This window comes from Amia ocellicauda, chromosome 8 (assembly GCF_036373705.1).
Source record: "Amia ocellicauda isolate fAmiCal2 chromosome 8, fAmiCal2.hap1, whole genome shotgun sequence".
Lineage (NCBI taxonomy): Eukaryota > Metazoa > Chordata > Actinopteri > Amiiformes > Amiidae > Amia > Amia ocellicauda.
The window spans coordinates 42,517,203-42,536,192 of NC_089857.1; the positions used below are offsets into that span (position 1 = coordinate 42,517,203).

The 18,990-nt window shown below is 42.5% G+C and overlaps 1 protein-coding gene across 1 annotated transcript in view; it reads right to left on the minus strand.

Moving 5' to 3' along the window:
- nrg1 (neuregulin 1) overlaps positions 1-15,060 on the minus strand; it is an 83,856-nt gene extending 68,796 nt beyond the window's left edge. Inside the window, exons 1-3 of the mRNA XM_066711496.1 lie at positions 14,713-15,060; positions 1,959-2,130; positions 1,702-1,823 (exon numbers count right to left, since the gene is read on the minus strand). Of these exons, the coding sequence (XP_066567593.1) occupies positions 1,702-1,823; positions 1,959-2,130; positions 14,713-14,809 (391 nt within the window). The 5' untranslated portion in view covers positions 14,810-15,060. The remainder of the gene's footprint in view (positions 1-1,701; positions 1,824-1,958; positions 2,131-14,712) is intronic.
- Positions 15,061-18,990: the final 3,930 nt, after the last annotated feature.

Consider the following 18,990-nt stretch of genomic DNA (forward strand, 5'->3'; position numbering starts at 1 on the left):
TGCAATGATATTCTCTGCCGTGGAAATGTAGTCGACAGCACAATCAGCGACGGACCGGGACACACTTCCAGACCAGTCCTTTCATTTTATTTTCATTATGATCGAGTTAGAAGCACAAGCAGCAGTGTGGCTCTTCACACACACACTGCAGTACAATGATGTCCTTCACTTCTCTATTCGTCTAATGGAATTGAGTAGCAATCCATAAAATAAAGTGTGTGTGTGTGTGTGTGTGTGTGTGTGTGTGTGTGTGTGTGTGTGTGTGTGTGTGTGTGTGAGTGGTGTCTAGCCAAATCCAATGGGTTGCAAAAGCCTTCGCTGGAGCTGTCTGCTAATATGGCTGCCTTAACAAGACACAAAAGATGTCAACAATGCATTCCCAAGTCCCTGCGTCCCTTCTGTAATCTGAATAATAGCTGCTTGAATCAAACGGGGCAGCATTTTCATGGCCGATTGTATCTGGCAGCGCTCTGCTAGGCCCTGGCCTGCCCTTGCTTTGTAAACCGTTCTGAACATGACGAGGATGAAACAGCTACTTTTCCTTGGCATCGTTTCAGAAGAGTACTATGCGCTAATTGAAAAAAGTGATTAAGCGCCCAGATTAAGCTGCCCTGAATGGTAATGACTCCCGCACTGTGGCAAAAATACGACGCAGCATTGCAGGAGACGGGGACAGCAGTCTGAGAGCATTCACCTGTCTCATATATTAATGGTCTCGGGGTTTTCACTCAGTCTGAAGTTTATCAACATTTGATTTGGCCCGGACATGATCGGAAAACTAAGCGGAGGCACAAGCAATACGCATCTGTCCAAGGGCAAAAAACAGTAAAAGAAACTAGCTAATGAACTAGCCAAGTCAGTGCATTATCTAAAAATACAAGTAACGTGCCTCCTTGGACACATTTAGTATCACTTTGTTAGGGGAAGAAGGATGTCTTTTTCAAAAGCTCCTCTTTTAATCTACAGGGCACACAACTCAACCACGAGCATTTTCAACATTACCGCCTCTCCTAACACACTAACGACAAGTCCAGATCGGTAGGAGTCAAACACTTAATTTTGTAAACATTTCCATCCAGTCTCTACGACAACCACTGTACTAATTCTACACATCTGTTGCTCATCAGCGTACGTAATGCTTCCACAGGCATCACAGCTTAAAGCAAAACCACAACTATTAAGAGCGAGGATTGCATAACACAGAGTGATTATAACACGCCAGGCCACGCCGCTGTGGGCGGAGTCTGCGATTGGTAACGCGTTGCGACCGTGTGCTAACCTGAGGAGGCCGTCTGTGCCGAAGAGTGAGATGTGATAACAGAGTGTGAAGTCATGCCTCACATTCCCTCCCCACTGAGAGTTTAAGTCTAGGGAAGGAGATGTTCATGTTCAAAGCTGCACAGACCAAAATAGGGCTTTGTTCCTTTCAATCGTTGACAAGAGATGATAACGACAACAGCAACAGCAAATAGCCCATGAATCTCAGTGCATCCACTGCAGTGATGAATGATAATACAATGATAATGAATCACACTCTTCCACAGCAACACAGTGAAGTCATGAGAGACATACGTGTCCCGGCTAACAGCAGAAGACTCCACATAAGCACGGAGGCTGTCAGTGAAGCCCGCAGCAGGTTTAAACCAGGCAGCAAGTGGGAACAGGTTTCACTAGGAAAAGAAAAAGCCTTCAGGGTCCTACCTTTGGTGATGATGAGGTTGCCAGTGGTGTTGGCACTTCCATGGTCATTGAAGGCTTCACACATGTACAAGCCATAGTGGGACTCCTTCGCTTTCCTGATTTGAATCTCTGAAGCTGTCTTGCTGCATAAGACAAACACACCGAGGAAAACGGGACTTTGTTAGTGGACACAAAACTATACATTCAGTTGTATTTATATTTCAGAAGGTTTGTGAACATTGATGGATGAAGACAGCAGTAAACGCGATCCCACTTACTTTTTCTTTTTTTTAATTTTGATGTCTTTGAAGGAGTTCTTCGTTAGCAACTTCCCATCTTTGTACCACTTGAACTTCGGTTCTGGGTGTCCCGACCGGGCCTCACACTTCAGCACCGCTTTCTTCCCTTCTTCCACGCGCACATCCTTCATCATCTTGAGCTTGGGAGGGGCTGGAGACAGGACGACACAGAACAAACACAGGTCAGGAATCATCAGAGTGGTGCCCACGCCTGGGGCATGATCTTAGTAGCGCCAGCGTCGATATCAGATGACGGGGAATATCAAATCCACTGCAGTCTATTTGGAAGGATATACAGGGAAAGCCCCACTGTACATTTTCCAGGGGTTTCTACAGTAATATTAGACGCTACAGCTCAACAGAAATCAGTGACTGTGTGCCAGTCGGGGGAGGATTTCTCCTGGAGCTGTTCCCTCCATTGAGCCGGTTTCATCTGTCTGCCCGGCTGTGAACACAACGGCGGTGCTCAGATGTTTTTGCACTGCCTGTTTGGAGGTGAACGATCACGGGACGTCCACATGAATCTGACATGGGATGTGCACTAGCAAGCTTTATCACTATGTATGAATAGCATTTTGTCATTGGCCTTTTTGGTTCTCTTTTAATACTTAGAAAGATACAGCTTTACGCATGCTGAATATGAAAAATGTATTGTATCTGTGTGTTTTATTGACTTGAAAAGATTTAAACAATCCCATTTCTAGGCTATCGATATTCTGAATTGTAGCTCAAAATGGTTATCAATATTCAGAACTGTAGCTCAAACCGGTTATCAATATTCAGAACTGCAGCTCAGACCGGTTATCAATATTCAGAACTGCAGCTCAGACCCGTTAATCTCCACTGCCGGGTTCGTGTCACAGAGAAACCTGGAGAGGGAACAGAGTAGCTGCTCAGAAAGAGGAACAGGGAGTGAATCGAGGCTTTCAGACAAGTACGAACAGCGTCCCCGTGTCTCCGAGATGCCCACGTACTGGAATAGCGCCTTCGTCTCACTGTCATCTGTTGTGAAATTCGGTATGACAACAACTATTTACTTTTCATTGGATTCAATTGATTGCACAACAACACTGCACATGAGCAGTCGAGGGCACGCACAGCCCCTCCCGTCCCACCACACAACTCCGCTCCCCTAGAAGAGCAGCATTTCAGGAAAGACAATAAAACGAAATACGGCACTGACAACAAAATTAGATTCGGAAAGGGTTCCACGCCTGTCCTTCATTTTGACAGTTTAGGCATTCGGAGGTTTCCTTCAAGGCTATATTTGCAGTTCCGTCATTTTGGAGGGTAGTGCATAATTTATGGCGTGCTGTCATAACAAAGACTTGGCATCACATGCAATGTTTCTATATCCTTTCTTTTTTAAATCAAATACTGTCTTCCTTGATACCCCCAAAGTAACAATGGGATCAAAATGATATTCACATGTCTTACCCTGAGTTACCTCACTGTCACATTTAGACAATGTTCATTATGGTTGAAAGGGAAGTAACTGAAATGTGGTGGCTTTGTACGACATACGCTGAAAACAGGTATAGTCCCTTGGGGTGCAGGCACTGGGTAATTCTGTAACCTGTGTTAAAAAGGGCCATGAATAAAAATGAGTGCCTGTCTGTGCAGTGATTAAAATGCTTCCCAGGCTGAAGTGTAGAAAAAATAGTGTATCTGTAGAACTGGAAGTTATAACGCACAAATACAAAAATATATAGAATTATATATAGAGAGAGAGAATGACAGCTTGCATAACATGATCCACATTGTGACATGTTGACGACAACCATTAACACAGATCTGGCTACATTACCTTAAAGGACCACGCATATCTTTCTAATTTGACTTCCCGAGTTTTGAGTATCTTGGCAGAAAAAGTACAGCACACACACAAAGTAAGTAACGTGTACCTTCCAATAGAATATATTGCTTTCCCTACGACTGTGTGGATCCCCAACAGCTCAGAATATATATACATAGCATGAAAAAGTTTAAACAAGAAACATAAATAAAATAGAAGTATGATTAAAAAAAGTGCTAAAATCATGTTTTCGTTGCACTGCTTTAGTTCGTGGGTCCCTTTTAAGAAAACCCAGAATCCTCCAAAAGAATTGTAAAGCGAGAGAACAAAGGGAGATTCTGCTTCCTTTCATTATCATTACCTATAACAACCCAAAAAAGAACTTGAATTGACGTGCGGCCGTCTGTTTGATGTGGGAGAATGACATGGTCTAATTTGGCATCATTAGAAAAGACGAGCTCTCTCCCTCCTCGGTGCAGAAGCTTCACAAGCAGCTTATAGATACACATCTGTCTAATTACACATGTCAACCAGGCAGCTGCTGAACTTAGTAAAACTGACACCAACACAATTAATGCACAGATTTATAAATTTTTGCAGAGAGCACATACAGCCCGTTTGCCACACTCACTGAACTACATCAAAACCAAACCAATTGGCTCTCTTTTCGGCCCAAATACACCTTTCCTTTCCTCTGAATGTGTATCTGTGCATTTCCAGTACAGCCGAGCAGAAATCATACACTGCGGCTGCTTAAAACCAAAACGTTTAAGCGCGGTTTGGGAGGAATTCACAATGTACATAAAGGTGCATGCACAAACACACACACAACACACACGATGTATGCTACAGATGAAGTCAGAAATCAGAGAGGTTGTCACACACCCACCTAGCACATGAAGTGAATTGCGTTTTTGGGAAATGTGCCGCACTCGACCCCCTGACGGTTTTCTGGGTATTTTATGTGTCCAGCAGAGCACGGCCTGCCGCAAGCAAATACCTGGGGCCTTCCCTGTCAGTTCAATGGCACGAAAAGCATACAGTGGGAATTAATCCTAAAGTAAAGTATGTAAAATTGCCCGTAGCCACGAAATAAATGTACAGCTCAATCACGGTCAGAGACAATATCATGTCCTTGAGCCTTTTTTGTGTTTTGTTTCTTCCTCCCACTTCTCATTGCAACAACAGTGCCTTGGCTGGCAGTGAGAATGCGCAACAATAACAGCGGCATAACGCACTGCCCCGCTGAAACACTGCCACAAGACAAACCACACAAAAGGGGGCACCGAACACTCTCCCCACAACACGGGGCTCCGGCAACCTCTGACAACACTGCCAGTTCTGTTCCCAACCCGCCCACGGTGGTCCAAATGTTAATGAGGAGGCAGCCGAGAATCTTTGCTATGTCAATTCAAAGAAACAACGTGGAAACCCAACACCAGGAATCAGATCTGATTCATGGTCTTCACAGCAGCTGTGCAGGACGACGGCTGCTCCGGAAAGATCCCCCAGCCACCCACAGGCCATGACATCTCGCCGAGCTCATGCTCAGAGAAACACTCAAGCTTAGAAACACCAGCACTGGGACTTTCTTATCCGCCGTGGGGCTTTGCCGTGTGTAATGACCACGAAGGGATTACGTCCGTTTTCAGAGATTAAAACGCAAAATAATAATATTACTGTGGGGTGTGTATAGTGGACCACCTTTGCTTGCGTCTGCTGCCCTATTCCTCGTGTTAAATGTGACACAGGCTTCACATTATCTCGCCCACTATCTCTCCACCACTTTACATTCTCTACCACTGACCTTGAAAAATTAAAAACGTGCCTGTATTCAATTAAAAACTATGCATATATGTTGTTTTAGTTGTTTTGCATCAAGCACAAGTGTGAAAGTGTTAACGTTCTTGCGCACAGCTTGACTGTGAATAGAACAATGTGTCAATATTTGACTAGGAATTCCCGGGTTGGAAAATAGCAACAGGTGTATTTTGCAGTGATAACCACGCTATTCAGCCTTGATAGAGCCGGTATCAGTGAAAAAGCGATGCTATGAGATAAGCAGGCAGGAATTTAAAGACAAAGGAGTCATTTTTGTTATTTAGTTGGCGAAGCTTTGTCAATTAGTTTAAAAGAAAGTCGGAAAATAAAAAGAACCAAGTCAACTTTCTAAACACACGTAATATCCATGTTATTACTGGAAACAAATACGATGTGTCTTACTTTATCTATTTTGTCCTTTTTACCTTTTGATCCCAAACATAGTAGTTCTTAATATTGCTTGGGGTGATATCAGGGATTTAACATCTTATTCTGCCATTGAAACCGAAAAGCCATTTGCAAATACCACACGGACGATGATCGGAGTTTCAGTTTAAAATATGTAACGCATAGCAAAACACATCTGATAAGAAAAAGTTTAAAAATAAATCACGAAGGACTGAGTTATGCAACCAGGCAGAAACCTGGCACCAGATCAGTGGTGACGTCATCGACTAACTGCCATTCAGTCCTTCGTTAACGGAGAGACCTGTAATTGCACAGGTGGCCCCAGGTCGCCGCCAACCTGGAGGGGAAACACAGGGTTTCCCACTGAAATCCAAGTGCCTTTGTGTGCCAGTCCTCCATGGTGTTTGTAATAGAGTTCCTCCTTAGTCACAGCTGTTGCTTTCATTCTTCGTGAAACCACAGGAGAATTAAGGGCCCAGCCCAAACCTGAACTCTCACTCCCACAGAAATATTGTATCAGATAAGCTACAGTTTTTACATCAGTATTTTCCAAAGTAAAGATTTTTTTCCTGTAATCAGCAAAAATAGAATCGTACTCCACTGGGAAAAGGACATTAATTTCCAAAACAATCATAAGCTGTATAAATATACTGTATATATCAGGGGAGCTTTAGTAAATTCAAATCTCAGTTTAAGACAGAGACATTCACACTGGTTCAAATGATTCAGAAATATGTACAGGCACGTACACACACACACACACACACACACATTATACAGGAGGTGAAAAAAATCTACAACAAAACAAATTGACATTCAAAGACGCTCGCTCGGCTTAATACTCGGGGGGGTTCAGAACAAGGAGGCAGGTCTTAATAGCGTTTCTTTCGTAGGGATCCCACTGCATTCTCTTTGTAAATGTTGCTGACTGGGTGTTATTCTGACATAATAATTTTAATCTCCTGCTCAGCAATGAGCCGGAAGACATGCCTGGCCCGGTGCCGAGAGAGAGGCATTGCAGGGAGTGAAAGATGCCCTTCGTGTCAGGAGCAAGTGCTGCTGAAGACGGGGCCGCGTCGGTGACATTAACTGACAAGGGCTGTACAAAAATGTCTCTGATGTGTACAGTGTGTGTCCAGCACTGGAGGTTAATGACAATATCAATATACGTGTGGCAAAATTTCCAATTATGTGGTTTAAAAGGAAATATGATTGCTGGGGTACCTGAGGAAAAGAGCTGCTAGTTCATCCCATTTCACAAACCTCCTTAGAAAGAGAAAGCAGAAACGGGAGATCTGTGTAAACTAGCACTCTGTGAGTCTGTGTCATTGAGGAGGATCGCTTGAATGAAGGTGTGCTCCAACCTGCAACTCTAATAGTGGCATTGCAGGTTTTTTTATTCGTTTCAGTTTTCTTTTTGATTCATTTCTCAGCAGGCAGGCACTCACTGCCTTGGCTGAACTCCACACTGCACACTCAAAGCACATCAAAAAATGGCAGAAGGGACGTCACTAAAGATTACAGTCAGCGTGTGTTTTGTTTTACACCAGCAGGGAAAAGCAGAGCCACAGAAGTCTGAGATCGTCCGGCTTCAGAGCACAATTCCTGCTGCATTTTACAAAAGGGTGAACTGAATCATTAGCAAGGTTTCTAAACTAGAACCCTCTCTTGGGTTTCCAAACAGCCTTTCAGAAAGCTCATTAATCCACTGACCAGGAAAGACAGTTCTGAGTCACCAGACAATTAATAGATTCCCTCCAACCGAGCTCACGAAGAGCTTCACCCCGAGGCCGGCTACGCAGAGCATCCACAGACGAGTGTATGTAACGTGCTCACTCCACGAGCGAGAGCTCCTTCCCCGGCACAGCGGTCCCGGACCCAGTTTCTGTGGTCCACGGTTGACCGCCAAGTGTTTATCATCTCAAAGTCAGGTGGCACTCAATGGGGTTCTGAAGTTATTTGTTAGGATCCGTTTCCTTTCATACTGGTACGGATTATGTTTAAAGCAGTTGAAAATGGCGGCCCAACAACACCTTACACATACTTAAAAGTGGACAAAACACAGCTGCCAAGAACAGCGTTATACTGCCACTCCTGCACCGATGCCATCCTGTTTATAATCACCTCTGAATCTGATATTACATGTGTCTGTGCAGCAGCATCGCACCCGGGCTCTCACTATTCAACTTCCAGTAGAAACCGAACATTCACTGTGCTGTGGTACGCAGATGTTACTCAGGCTTCATAGGTTTTGCTAATTAGCCCGCCTGCTTTCCCTTAATACTCCAGCGCAGAAGGAAAATTCATGAAATGCTTTGGCTGTTACGCATTTCTTCCAGGGTTTGAGGAAATAAACTTATCAGCAATGCCCCCATGATCGTGGTAAAAACACCCTGCTGGTTTCAGGGAAGAATGAAACCTCTGACAGTAATATAGAAGACTGGAAGTGTTACACGAAATAATGAAATAATGAAAACATTCAAAAGTTATAGCCATGGACGGACACTGCTGAATATTCTCATGCAACCCATTTGTTACATTTTCCAAGACAAATTAATTAGTAATTAATTAATTTGTTCGGGAACAGGAACAAGTTTACCGCACACACCCCAAGGGCTCATTAAAAATGTATTTCCTTTCACAAAATCTAGCTCAACATCAAGGCTGAATTAAATAAACATCATTACTGGTAGAAAAGTCCAAGAGAGTTAATGACAATTGAACCACACAGACATATATAACTGTTATACACACACACACCAGCTTATTTTATTTGTGTTTTAAAATGGCTAATAGACTTTTCAAAAGATAATTTCAGCCTTTTGAGCTCTTAAGTGCACGGGCTGAATTACCATGCGTCCAGATGTTGCCGATGACACATTGGAAAGTCTATTTTTATAAATGTTTGCCTGAAATCTACCATGTGCTCATAAAAGTGTTACTATGGCAAAGGGATAACTTCATTCAGCTCCAATGCCTTTGTTTTCTCAGGACTAGGATGCCACGGATCCCAGCCTGGCCTGTCCAGCTGTTTTACAATGTCATGCTATAGCTCCCTTTGGGGATCCCCTGCGTGTTTTTCAGACCACAAATTAACACGGATGAAAATCCGCATTCCACCGCATGCCAGCGCCGTTACCGCGGGATCCCATGAGCTCATGCTGTTTTCAGGACCAGCCTGAAAGACCAGTCATCGTCGCAGCGACATCAAGAAACTATTGTGACTCTGTAGGAATCTGATATCTGTGTATGATAATGGAATATATATATATTAGTCTGGAACACTAAATGCCCAATGAGTCTCCCTGGTTTCCGTTCTGTCTGAAATGAGGCGTCCCAGAAAACCACAGCCTTCTGTTGTCCTCTGGACGTTTTGAAGGGGGGAGCAGGTGTGTTGCTTTTGGAAATGTATTCTGGACAGGAACTGTTTCCACCCATTGCAAAACAAGATTAAACTTCAGTGCATAACGTGGTCATTCCACACTGTGTACACGACACTCTACAATAATTTCTGTAAATTAAGTCAATAATGTCCATCACAGACAGTGCATCTATATTATTAATATATGCTAACCTTTGACCGGCCGTCCACAATGTGGCCCTGACAAGTGTGGGACATTGATTCACTGGATTCAACTACAGCTGAGGACATCGGGGCTTCCAAAGCAACGCAGGGGTGTCTTCATCCACCAGCTTCAAGAGTAAAAACGCTCAGAGCACTGGGACAATCCCAGACACACATTACAACAACAACAATGACAAGCACACTACACACTGTGGCCGTCAATAGGTGAGATCTGATGCCTAGATGTTTGACTATGGGTGGTATGCGGCAGGTTTTTGTGTCCTGGCATCACATATAGTGACTTCAGAACGTAACCTGCAGGTAGTGTGAACCTTTTACAGTCATAAACACACCAGGGGCTCAGACACTTCTGGACTGGCTACAGATGTGGTACAGGGGGATGACAGAGTTGCTTGGCTCACACAGAGGTACTGCTCAGCGGCTAAACCACAAAATTATTACACAACCTTGACTTGTACGATCAAGCCCTGCTTCCGAGACTCTTTGGCCTTCCCTGAGTACCAGACTGTGTATTGATTTTATAATAAGCGCTGGGAATATAGGTGAGGATCGAGGTGGACGAATATAGCAAGCTCTCTCCTGCGGAAAAGAATACAAAAATTCTGAAAGGCAAACACAGAGGGGAAGTACATCTCCCACTGCCGGTCAGGTCAAGAGAGCAGCCCAGAGCTTCAGTCACCTGTCAGGAGACACACAGCAATGCAGGGGCAGGGGTGCATAGATCCATTCGCAAACATGTGCTAAATGGCAAAAACATTTAAAAAAAAACAGCAACCCACAGATCAGCAGGGACACACGCACCACCTCGTCTCTCAGACATTAAGCACTGATTCGATTTATGCACAAGTAAAAGCTAAACATCACCAGGTTACCAAAACCTCACACCAAATAGCAGTTCACATGCCATATGCAGCCCAATTCAAAACACTACCTCCCCTTCTTCATTCTAGGATTGGCGATTCCAATCAAAAAAGAGACAAATTCAAGCAAACCATAAAAATAATGGCTAGCTTTTATTGTGCCTATAAATTCCCTACATGTAACTCCAATTCGCTTATTGTAAAAACAGCAACACTGCAATAAAATGCTATTAGCAAAACCCTAAAAGCAAAAACAATAAAATGTTAATGTTTGTGTTGATTTATATAAAATTTAAAAGCAGTTCTGCAAACAACATTGCATATTCCTTAATAATTAATATTGTGTAGCGCTTTGCTGAAACAAATCTCACTGTTCTCCATGTTGGGAATGAGAGCACAATTACAGTTGGGTTTCTCGCAAAGCCTTGTACGCCATTAATGCAAAGCTGTTGTCAACTGCTCTAAAACATCTGTTCGCATTAGAGAGCTTGTGATTGTGTGAATGGAGAACAAGTAGGCAGCAATACATTCATTTCAAATATCTTACACGATTGCATAATGAATTCTTATTGTCATGCTTCACACGCGGTGCCTTTAATCCCATTCGATAGGAATAGATTATACTTCTTGGATGACCACTTGACTCGTAACAGGCTATTTAGGTAATGAAGTCTGAAAGAGATACTGCACTTCACCCTCACACAAACATGTTAATTCTTGCTTTTAACTTGTCCCCCCAATCTCACAGTCATACGAGGTCGGATGCAGATCAACAGGAAGCAATGCATTTCCATGACAGAGAGGGCCGGCATGAATTCTCTGGGGGTTGATCAGCAATAACAAATCTTCCCCTGGAGACAAATGAGTATTTCAGAGGATTTACTGTGACGCTGCGCTTTTAAAACTCTGTTCTGCTGCCTCTTTCATTAACGGTCAGAGGTCAGTCTGACTTCGTTGGGCAGCGTTATCTTATCCCACCTCGTTTTCTGAAAGGGCTTTGGGGGGCAAATCAAGTAACTGTACCACAGAAACAATGGGCACATTTTCCTAACTTACAAGAAAGTGTTACCGCATTACAATTTCACACCCTTTGTGTGCTCCTTCTTTATGTTACCAATAGAAATAACTGTTACAATATATTTTAAATGAAACATAGGACAAGTAAACCTGGCCTCCTGCCTCTCACCGACTCAAACAACACATTCAGATGCATCTAACAAAACATTACTTTTTGAAAAATGTCTCCTTCACTCTGGAAGTCCACCGTGTTGTTTCAGAAAGTGCATTTATTCAGCGTCTGCAGTCCCCTTCTGTCTAAATTGCTTTCAATGAGGTTTAAGAGGCTCATCTGTCTGTCTGCGAGGCCCGTGAGGAGGACCTGCTAGTGATACAGCCCAAGGCCTTGAAAATTAGTGAAGAATAATGAAGCGGTCAGAACTGCCCAGGCCGTCCCTCGCTGGGTGAACTGCCTGGCAGGAGTGGAGGGTAGGGGGGACTGAACTAAAATAAAAACGAACACTGCAAGACACGTAACAAAGAGGTCACAATCTACGTATGAACACGATGAACCGAAGCTACACAGATCAGATTCTTTATTAATTAACGCAGCAATGGAGCTGGGCAGTACCACACACTTGCGTCCTGCTTTCTGCCATTGTTATCCTCAACAGGACAGGTATTGAAGTGAACAGTGTGTCAGCTTTGAAATAGCAGTGCGTCGGCCACAAGTGCGTCAGCCACAAGTGTGTACAGTGCTGTAGGAGGACAATGTGTGATGATAGTCACAAATACAGCTCCACACACTTAGATTTAGTATCACCTGGATATAGGTCAGTTAGGCAAGACAAACCACAGTGGAAGAGGCTGAAAAAGTAATCAAGCGCGTTGAGAAACGGAAGTAGGGAGAATATAACTTTATGTGGATCAATATGGATTAGATTTAAAAATACAATACGATACTATATGTTTTCATAGGAGTCTACTTTAAGACCCTAAATTCTGTTACAATTTAAATACAAGCTGATTTGCCATGGAAGGGAGTAACATAATCATGAGACTAACCTAAGCTAGGATCACATCACCACATAAAACAACCGACAACTGTAGACAGTCAGTTCCACGAGGTTTTTTCTATCTTTCTCTCTTATCACAATTACAGAATGCTCCAACTCCACAATTAGAGCAGTCTAGATTTGCTATTAATATCAATGTACAAAAAGACAGCTCTCAGCCCCTCAAAGGCTGGATCAGTCTCAAAGAACATCACTCATAAGTTGCAGGTCCCATAGAACAACTCCCACCAATGAGACGGCAGTAACACCGTAATTGCAATGATCTACATTTGATTCACAGCTTCTTAATGTAAATTTAAAAAAGACAAAGACAAAATCCTGAACAGAATACAGCCCAACCGGCCTACTTAATAGAAAACACAACACAACAAAACAAATCATAGCTTAAAACGAAGGCAAATGGAGATGACAGATTGTCATGGGGGGGCAGAAGGACTCAGAGAGACAATTAGTGATATATCATTCGCAACTTTATGCACAATGAAAAATGATAGTGGAAGCTGTTAGACTATGTGACAAGACACATAGCCTTAAATAAGACAATTTCAGGAGTTTGGACAACCCCTAATTTGTAAAGAACCCTTAATACATTTATAGTAGAAGTTTAATATAGTCCAAGGCTGTATAAACAGTCAATCAATCAATTAATCAAAGACAAATCACATTTAAGAATCATAAGGTGTAGTTACCTGAAAAGTTCCAAGACCAGTATATTGGTTGTAGATGAGCCGGTCAATACTGCACTCAAACGTACCAGTTCTCAAAATGTATATGAACTGATGTAAAACTGTACAACTGTACATTTGTCGCTTCTCTTTCTCTTCTAGATCACATGGCCAAACCAACATAGCACGCACGCACACACACGTGTCAACATAAAGTCTGGTTCACGTGCAGACTGAAGGATTGGTCGCCACTTTAGGCTGGCGGGTGGCGAGGAGCCTGTTGTACAGGCCCCCCACAGGAGCACCCAGGGTGGGCACAAGTGGGTGCAGTGGTCTCGCCTCGAACAGCAGCTCCCCTCGCTCCCATCATTGGCATCAACACAGCACGGCCGCGACACTGCCAACGGAGGCAGACTGTTGTGTCAGTTTTCCAAATGGGACACCTGTCCGAAAGGAAGTGGCTAGAGACCACCAGAATTAATTCCCCATCTGCTGCCAAAAGGCCATCAGAGGGAAGGAACTGAAAGTGAAGGGGCCACTGATGTGGGCTGGAAACACAACAGTGAAGAGAAGGATCAGAGCTTCGTATCGCGTTACAAAGACTCTGAGCTTCCAGGGCCCCAATGCCAGCGAACAGAAAGCACCACAAACAACTGCGCGCAAATTCGAGGACTGCTGCTCTCCTCTGGCACATGCCCTTGTTCCTTTGTCAAACCAGGTCCGATCTGTTCTTAGAAAGTGAATGTAAAGGCAAATTGGACGTGCCCTCATTTTAGCCACGCAATTGCATCTAGATAGTAAACGTAATTTATACATTAGATGCATTTAAATAATGTAGTATAGGTGGAATGGTGCTGCTCCATTGAAACTCATATCAATCTGATCACCAAGAGTCAAATTCCTTGTACTATACTTGCAAAACCCTACTTCGGGTGACATTGCTGAGCTATGCAGCACCAGTTCATCCATATTTCTTATGTCATAAAAACCCAATTCAATTAGTTACAATGTACTTCTAGAACTCAAGCATTCCTGTCCCATAAACACAAGACTGAAATAAAAGTATTAGGCAATGTTAGCAGTGGTTGAAGTGGTAGTAGTACAGGAATCGAAAGGACAGCTTTCACTTTTCCAGGAAATAACCCATTTCTAGTTGCCACTAGAAGGCAGTGGAATCCAAACTTCATTCCCAACTGAAGACTGACGTGATTTACTGCAACACCAGGAGAACTAGTTTAAGATGAATTCGACAATGAATCAATACATGAATAACTGTGTGTGCGTGTTTCTATATTCATACAGCTACCAAGGGCGGCCGAGCTGAGGTTAAAAGGAAGAAGATCAAAGTTCCCGACAGTTACAGAGTTTCTATGTGTAGCTGCAGTTCCCAAACACCTGTGACTCCTGGTCCCGGTACGAGCACACTGTGCGCCCTGATCTCAGCGCTGCGCTGCGGGCTGTGACACCAACACAGAGCCTGGTCCCCGCGTCAGTGTCCATCCGAGTGGACAACCTGCTGGACATACCTGGCAGCGCCGTGTCGTCCGTGGGCACAGCCTCCGCGGTATCCTTGGCTTTCTTTTTATTCCCACCTCTCTGTCTGTCTCTTTTCCTCTCGGACATGACTATCCCGGAGTTAGTGCAAGCCGAGTCTCTGTCTGTCTCTGTCTGTGTGTCCAGGCAGTCAGATGACACTTATGCAAAGGAAGGGAGACAGTGTGTGTGTCTGTCTGTCGGTCACGCCGCTCCGTCTGCAGCTGGAGTCCCGGGGTCCCGCGGCGCAAATCAGACTGAAGAGGGTCGGCAATTAAACCGGAGTTCAGTGGCACTGTACTTTAAAGACCTGTCCCCTTGGCTTTTGAGCACGCAACATGTTAAAGAGCATGCTTTACACAGTAACCCACTCACTGTGACCTGCCCACAATGGGAGGAGAATCAATGGGTGTTTTTTTTCCTTTTCAATGTTTTACTCTTCTATGCAATAGCACATACAGGGCTAACTATCTATATATTGTAAAACACAATAATAATCATCATCATAATAATAATAATTTAAAATATTTAATTGAATAAACCCATATTACATATTTAAAACAAACTTGGTGCTACTGGTAAGATTTCAGTAAACAGTACTGTATAAACCAATCAATCATATTAGAACATAAAACCACAAAAAAGTTAACAAACAAATTGAATAATTACTGTAGGTTAGTATTTTAATTATGCGACTTATCAAAATTCAGGTTTTAGGCTCTTGGGAGTATCATGATCAAATGAATGTTAGCACCGCTTTCCATACAGTGTTAAAACATAATAAGATACAACTTGTGGGTTTGACAATAGGAGTGACTTTGAAACTGGTTCAACCTAACTTCCACCCTGAGCACTGAGACTTTAAACCCGTTTCCAACTGAAATCACAGCTGCTGGGTTATGTGGCTACCTGTGTTTTTGCAACTTATAACTTTTAAAAGCACAAGAACAAAGATTTGGTTGTATTTTATTTATATTTAGTACATTTATTATTCTGTCCTGCTTTTAACTCCTTAAGTGACCCCTTGATATTAAGGGACCTAGTTGTATAGTTTTTTTTTATTCAGGTGACTAACCCCAACATCTCTGTTTCATATCACTTTATTGCATATTATTTCCATCAGCAAGCGACAATGCTGTTCAAGAAATTAAATGTGGGATGTGACGTCAATTTAGTGTCAAAGTATACACTGGTAACGAACAAGTCATCTTGTTTATGTGTAAAAGTAAACAACACAGTGACCAATTTGGGTCTCACATCCTTCCGAAAGAAGTGGGGGTAAATCCAGAGTTTACACATGTTTACATAACCACAAGCTCTGTGAAAATGACATATTACTGTGTTTAGGGGAAGAAAATCTGGAGGGTTTGAACAGCATCAAATGAGATCAATGTCTTCAGTCTCCATAAGGCTGTTCATTCCAAGCCCTCTTCCTTTCTGTGTGGACTTCACTACAAGCAAAGTTATATTGCATTCACTGGAAATCCAAGCACCTGGTGGTGGGGGCATATTGCATGACAATCATGGCTTCTGCAAGGCCTTGTTTTCGTTTTATTGAGCAGCAGGCTCAATACACCCATTTTTGCGGTCATTAAAATAAAGAATAGTAAAAACTTAAAAATAAAATGCCCTGTTTATTGACCTAAGCTCGTTTGTTCAAAGTTTTCAAGTCTCATTTTCTGTGCCTTGTCACGATCAGATTAGCACCCTTTGTCTCCAATTTAATAGGGCTTTTTATCATTATTATTATAGCTATGTTTCAACACGCAATTTCAAATGCCAAACGGATATTGTGCAAGTCACGAAAACGTTTTATATTTGTACTTCCGGGATTCAAGCAGAAGGAGCATAAGTAGTTATTGCAAGACAAGGCTTGTCTGCTGTTGCTAAGGACAATTGGAGTTGAGATCCTTATTAAACAAATTCAGGGGATATTTGGAAACAGGGAAAAGAGAGAAAAAACGGTGCTGTAGACGGCGCTGATGTCATTAATTCCGGGTGGGGGTATGGATGGAGATGTTAAAAAAACTCAGGAATAGGATGGGCAGACCAAAGTGGAATGACAGTTGACCTCAATATTTTCCCTCTCCTTTGGATAAATGTTTGTTGGAGTGTCTAGTCACAGCTTTGGTGAGACAAAACTTGGAGAGATGCTTGGAGACGGAAGAAAATAAAAAAATAACTTCCTATGGCAATATATGAGAAGAACTCGACTATTAGCATATGATTCATGAATTAATTTCACTGTGTATTCTTATGGCAACTATACCAGCGTGGTGACTCAAATTCTGACTTTCACTGGAAAAAATAATATATATACACAGAGCGAGGAGAGAGATACATGTTTTACAGACAGATTTTCTTTTCTATTTTCTATTTCTTTAGTGCATGAGGAATCTAAATTCACAACATTCAGACTTCAGTATATATTCATTAACGTCTGCTGATCAGAGACATTCACATCATATCTGGAGTTAAGCTTCTGCATGTATTTGCTTAATAACTGTCACAGGAGTGGTTGTATCTTGCATGTGGGTGTCCTTTTTATTCCATCGGTTAACAGTAAGATAAAGGAAGGTGGATTCACTCAATTAGATATAATTTGCTCATTCAGACAGAACAGAGCTTTTATTTAAATCACATTGGCCACAAATTGTATTCAACTGATTAAGTAAAGCATTAAAATAAAAAGTTTTTTTTATTATATGTTTTTGCTAAACATAAAGTAATTTGCATGATAATGTAATTCAAGGTATACAATTCAATGTATTTAATTGTCTTATATTGCACTAAGTACTGTTAAATGGTAGAATAATGCATTACTTTAGTTAGACATGTTATTTTAACTTGCAGTGTGCCTTTTATCAAGATCAGCTTCTTCAGAAAGCAGTTCAGAGAGAGATCTCTCTATGGCTGTTCATGTCTGTGTAAACTGCTTATATTGTTGTGTTTTGCATGTTTACAAAATGTAACACACTTGGTCAGTTTATAAATAGAAATTTTAAAAGCTTCCAAAACATTTTTTAATTGAATAACTTCTACATCATGGATATTACAGTTAGTATCTATATAATATCCTTATACTGTTTTAGCAGCAGAATTTGTGTTTCTTCTCTTTTTGTAAGACTTAAGTTTTTGCTCTGACTGGAATTTCGCACAATTTTACAGAAAGGGTGGAGGGAAAAAATCTCCTGCTTCCAAAGGCAACAACCTGCAGACGGTACACATAAGAGCTATTAAAACCACACACCCAGAGAGATCTCAATACCGCTCTTCTCAGTTCAGCGTGTTGCAATCTCAGAGCTAGTTCACTGTCACTCTTCCTTCGGTAATTTTTTTTTAAAAAGTGCAGGCGTGCCTCCCTCTCCCCTGTTGGTGGTCAGGCTACCTTTTTTTTCACGCCAGCAAGCTGGGACAGGCCAGTGAATAAATACTTATTGTTCAATCAGCACGGTCTCCTTCCTACTTAGATCTTGCTGTTCGAGTTTCACTCCGTGGGCGTGAATGAAACTAGGTGCCGTGATGGATGCACCCACTCCCAGTCATTCTGCATTCCAGGGAAAAGGGGTAATATTGTGGGGGGTACTGCTGGGGCACTTTTGTCAATTACCTTTTTTATTTTACTCAAAACCAGCCATGAATCATAGTCATAGCGGTGGATCACTGCTAAGGTAATTACTTCCCACTTGTTCCCACTGCAGCAAAGGTGAGCAAGTCTGGAATCTGCATGCCTACCATGAGACATTGCTGTAAAGATTAGTTGTTCAAGCCGTGCTGTTGAGAAACCTCCACTGATGCATCAAAAGGAAAAAAAATCTTTAGCCAGAAGCTATGGTTACGCAGGTCGACAGCGCTATATTACAAACATCCGATCCCTTATGTTCACAGTGAAAGTATGTTGAAGCCACCGGTAACCACTGAAGTCTGGTAGAACCACAGTTCAGCCATGTTTCAAGAGAATAAATCCTATGGTAAGTGTACTGAGATAAACCTGTACACGGGGGTAGCAGCCCTCATTGGGCTTCTCATCACAAAACAAAACCACAAATCTAATTGGGGTGATTAGCAATGTTAGGTAAACAAGACTTTTGACTCAGTAATCCTCTGTATTGAGGCGCTTTCTACATGTCCTGTGGCTATAGAGCCTCTGCTGTCTGTGCACATCTGAGCCGAAGCTCGAACGCTCGATACACTGAGACTCCAGCACTTGGGATTTGTCTCCAAAATAAACTCCTGCTGTTCTCAATAAACCTCGTAGGTGAGGCAAGTGC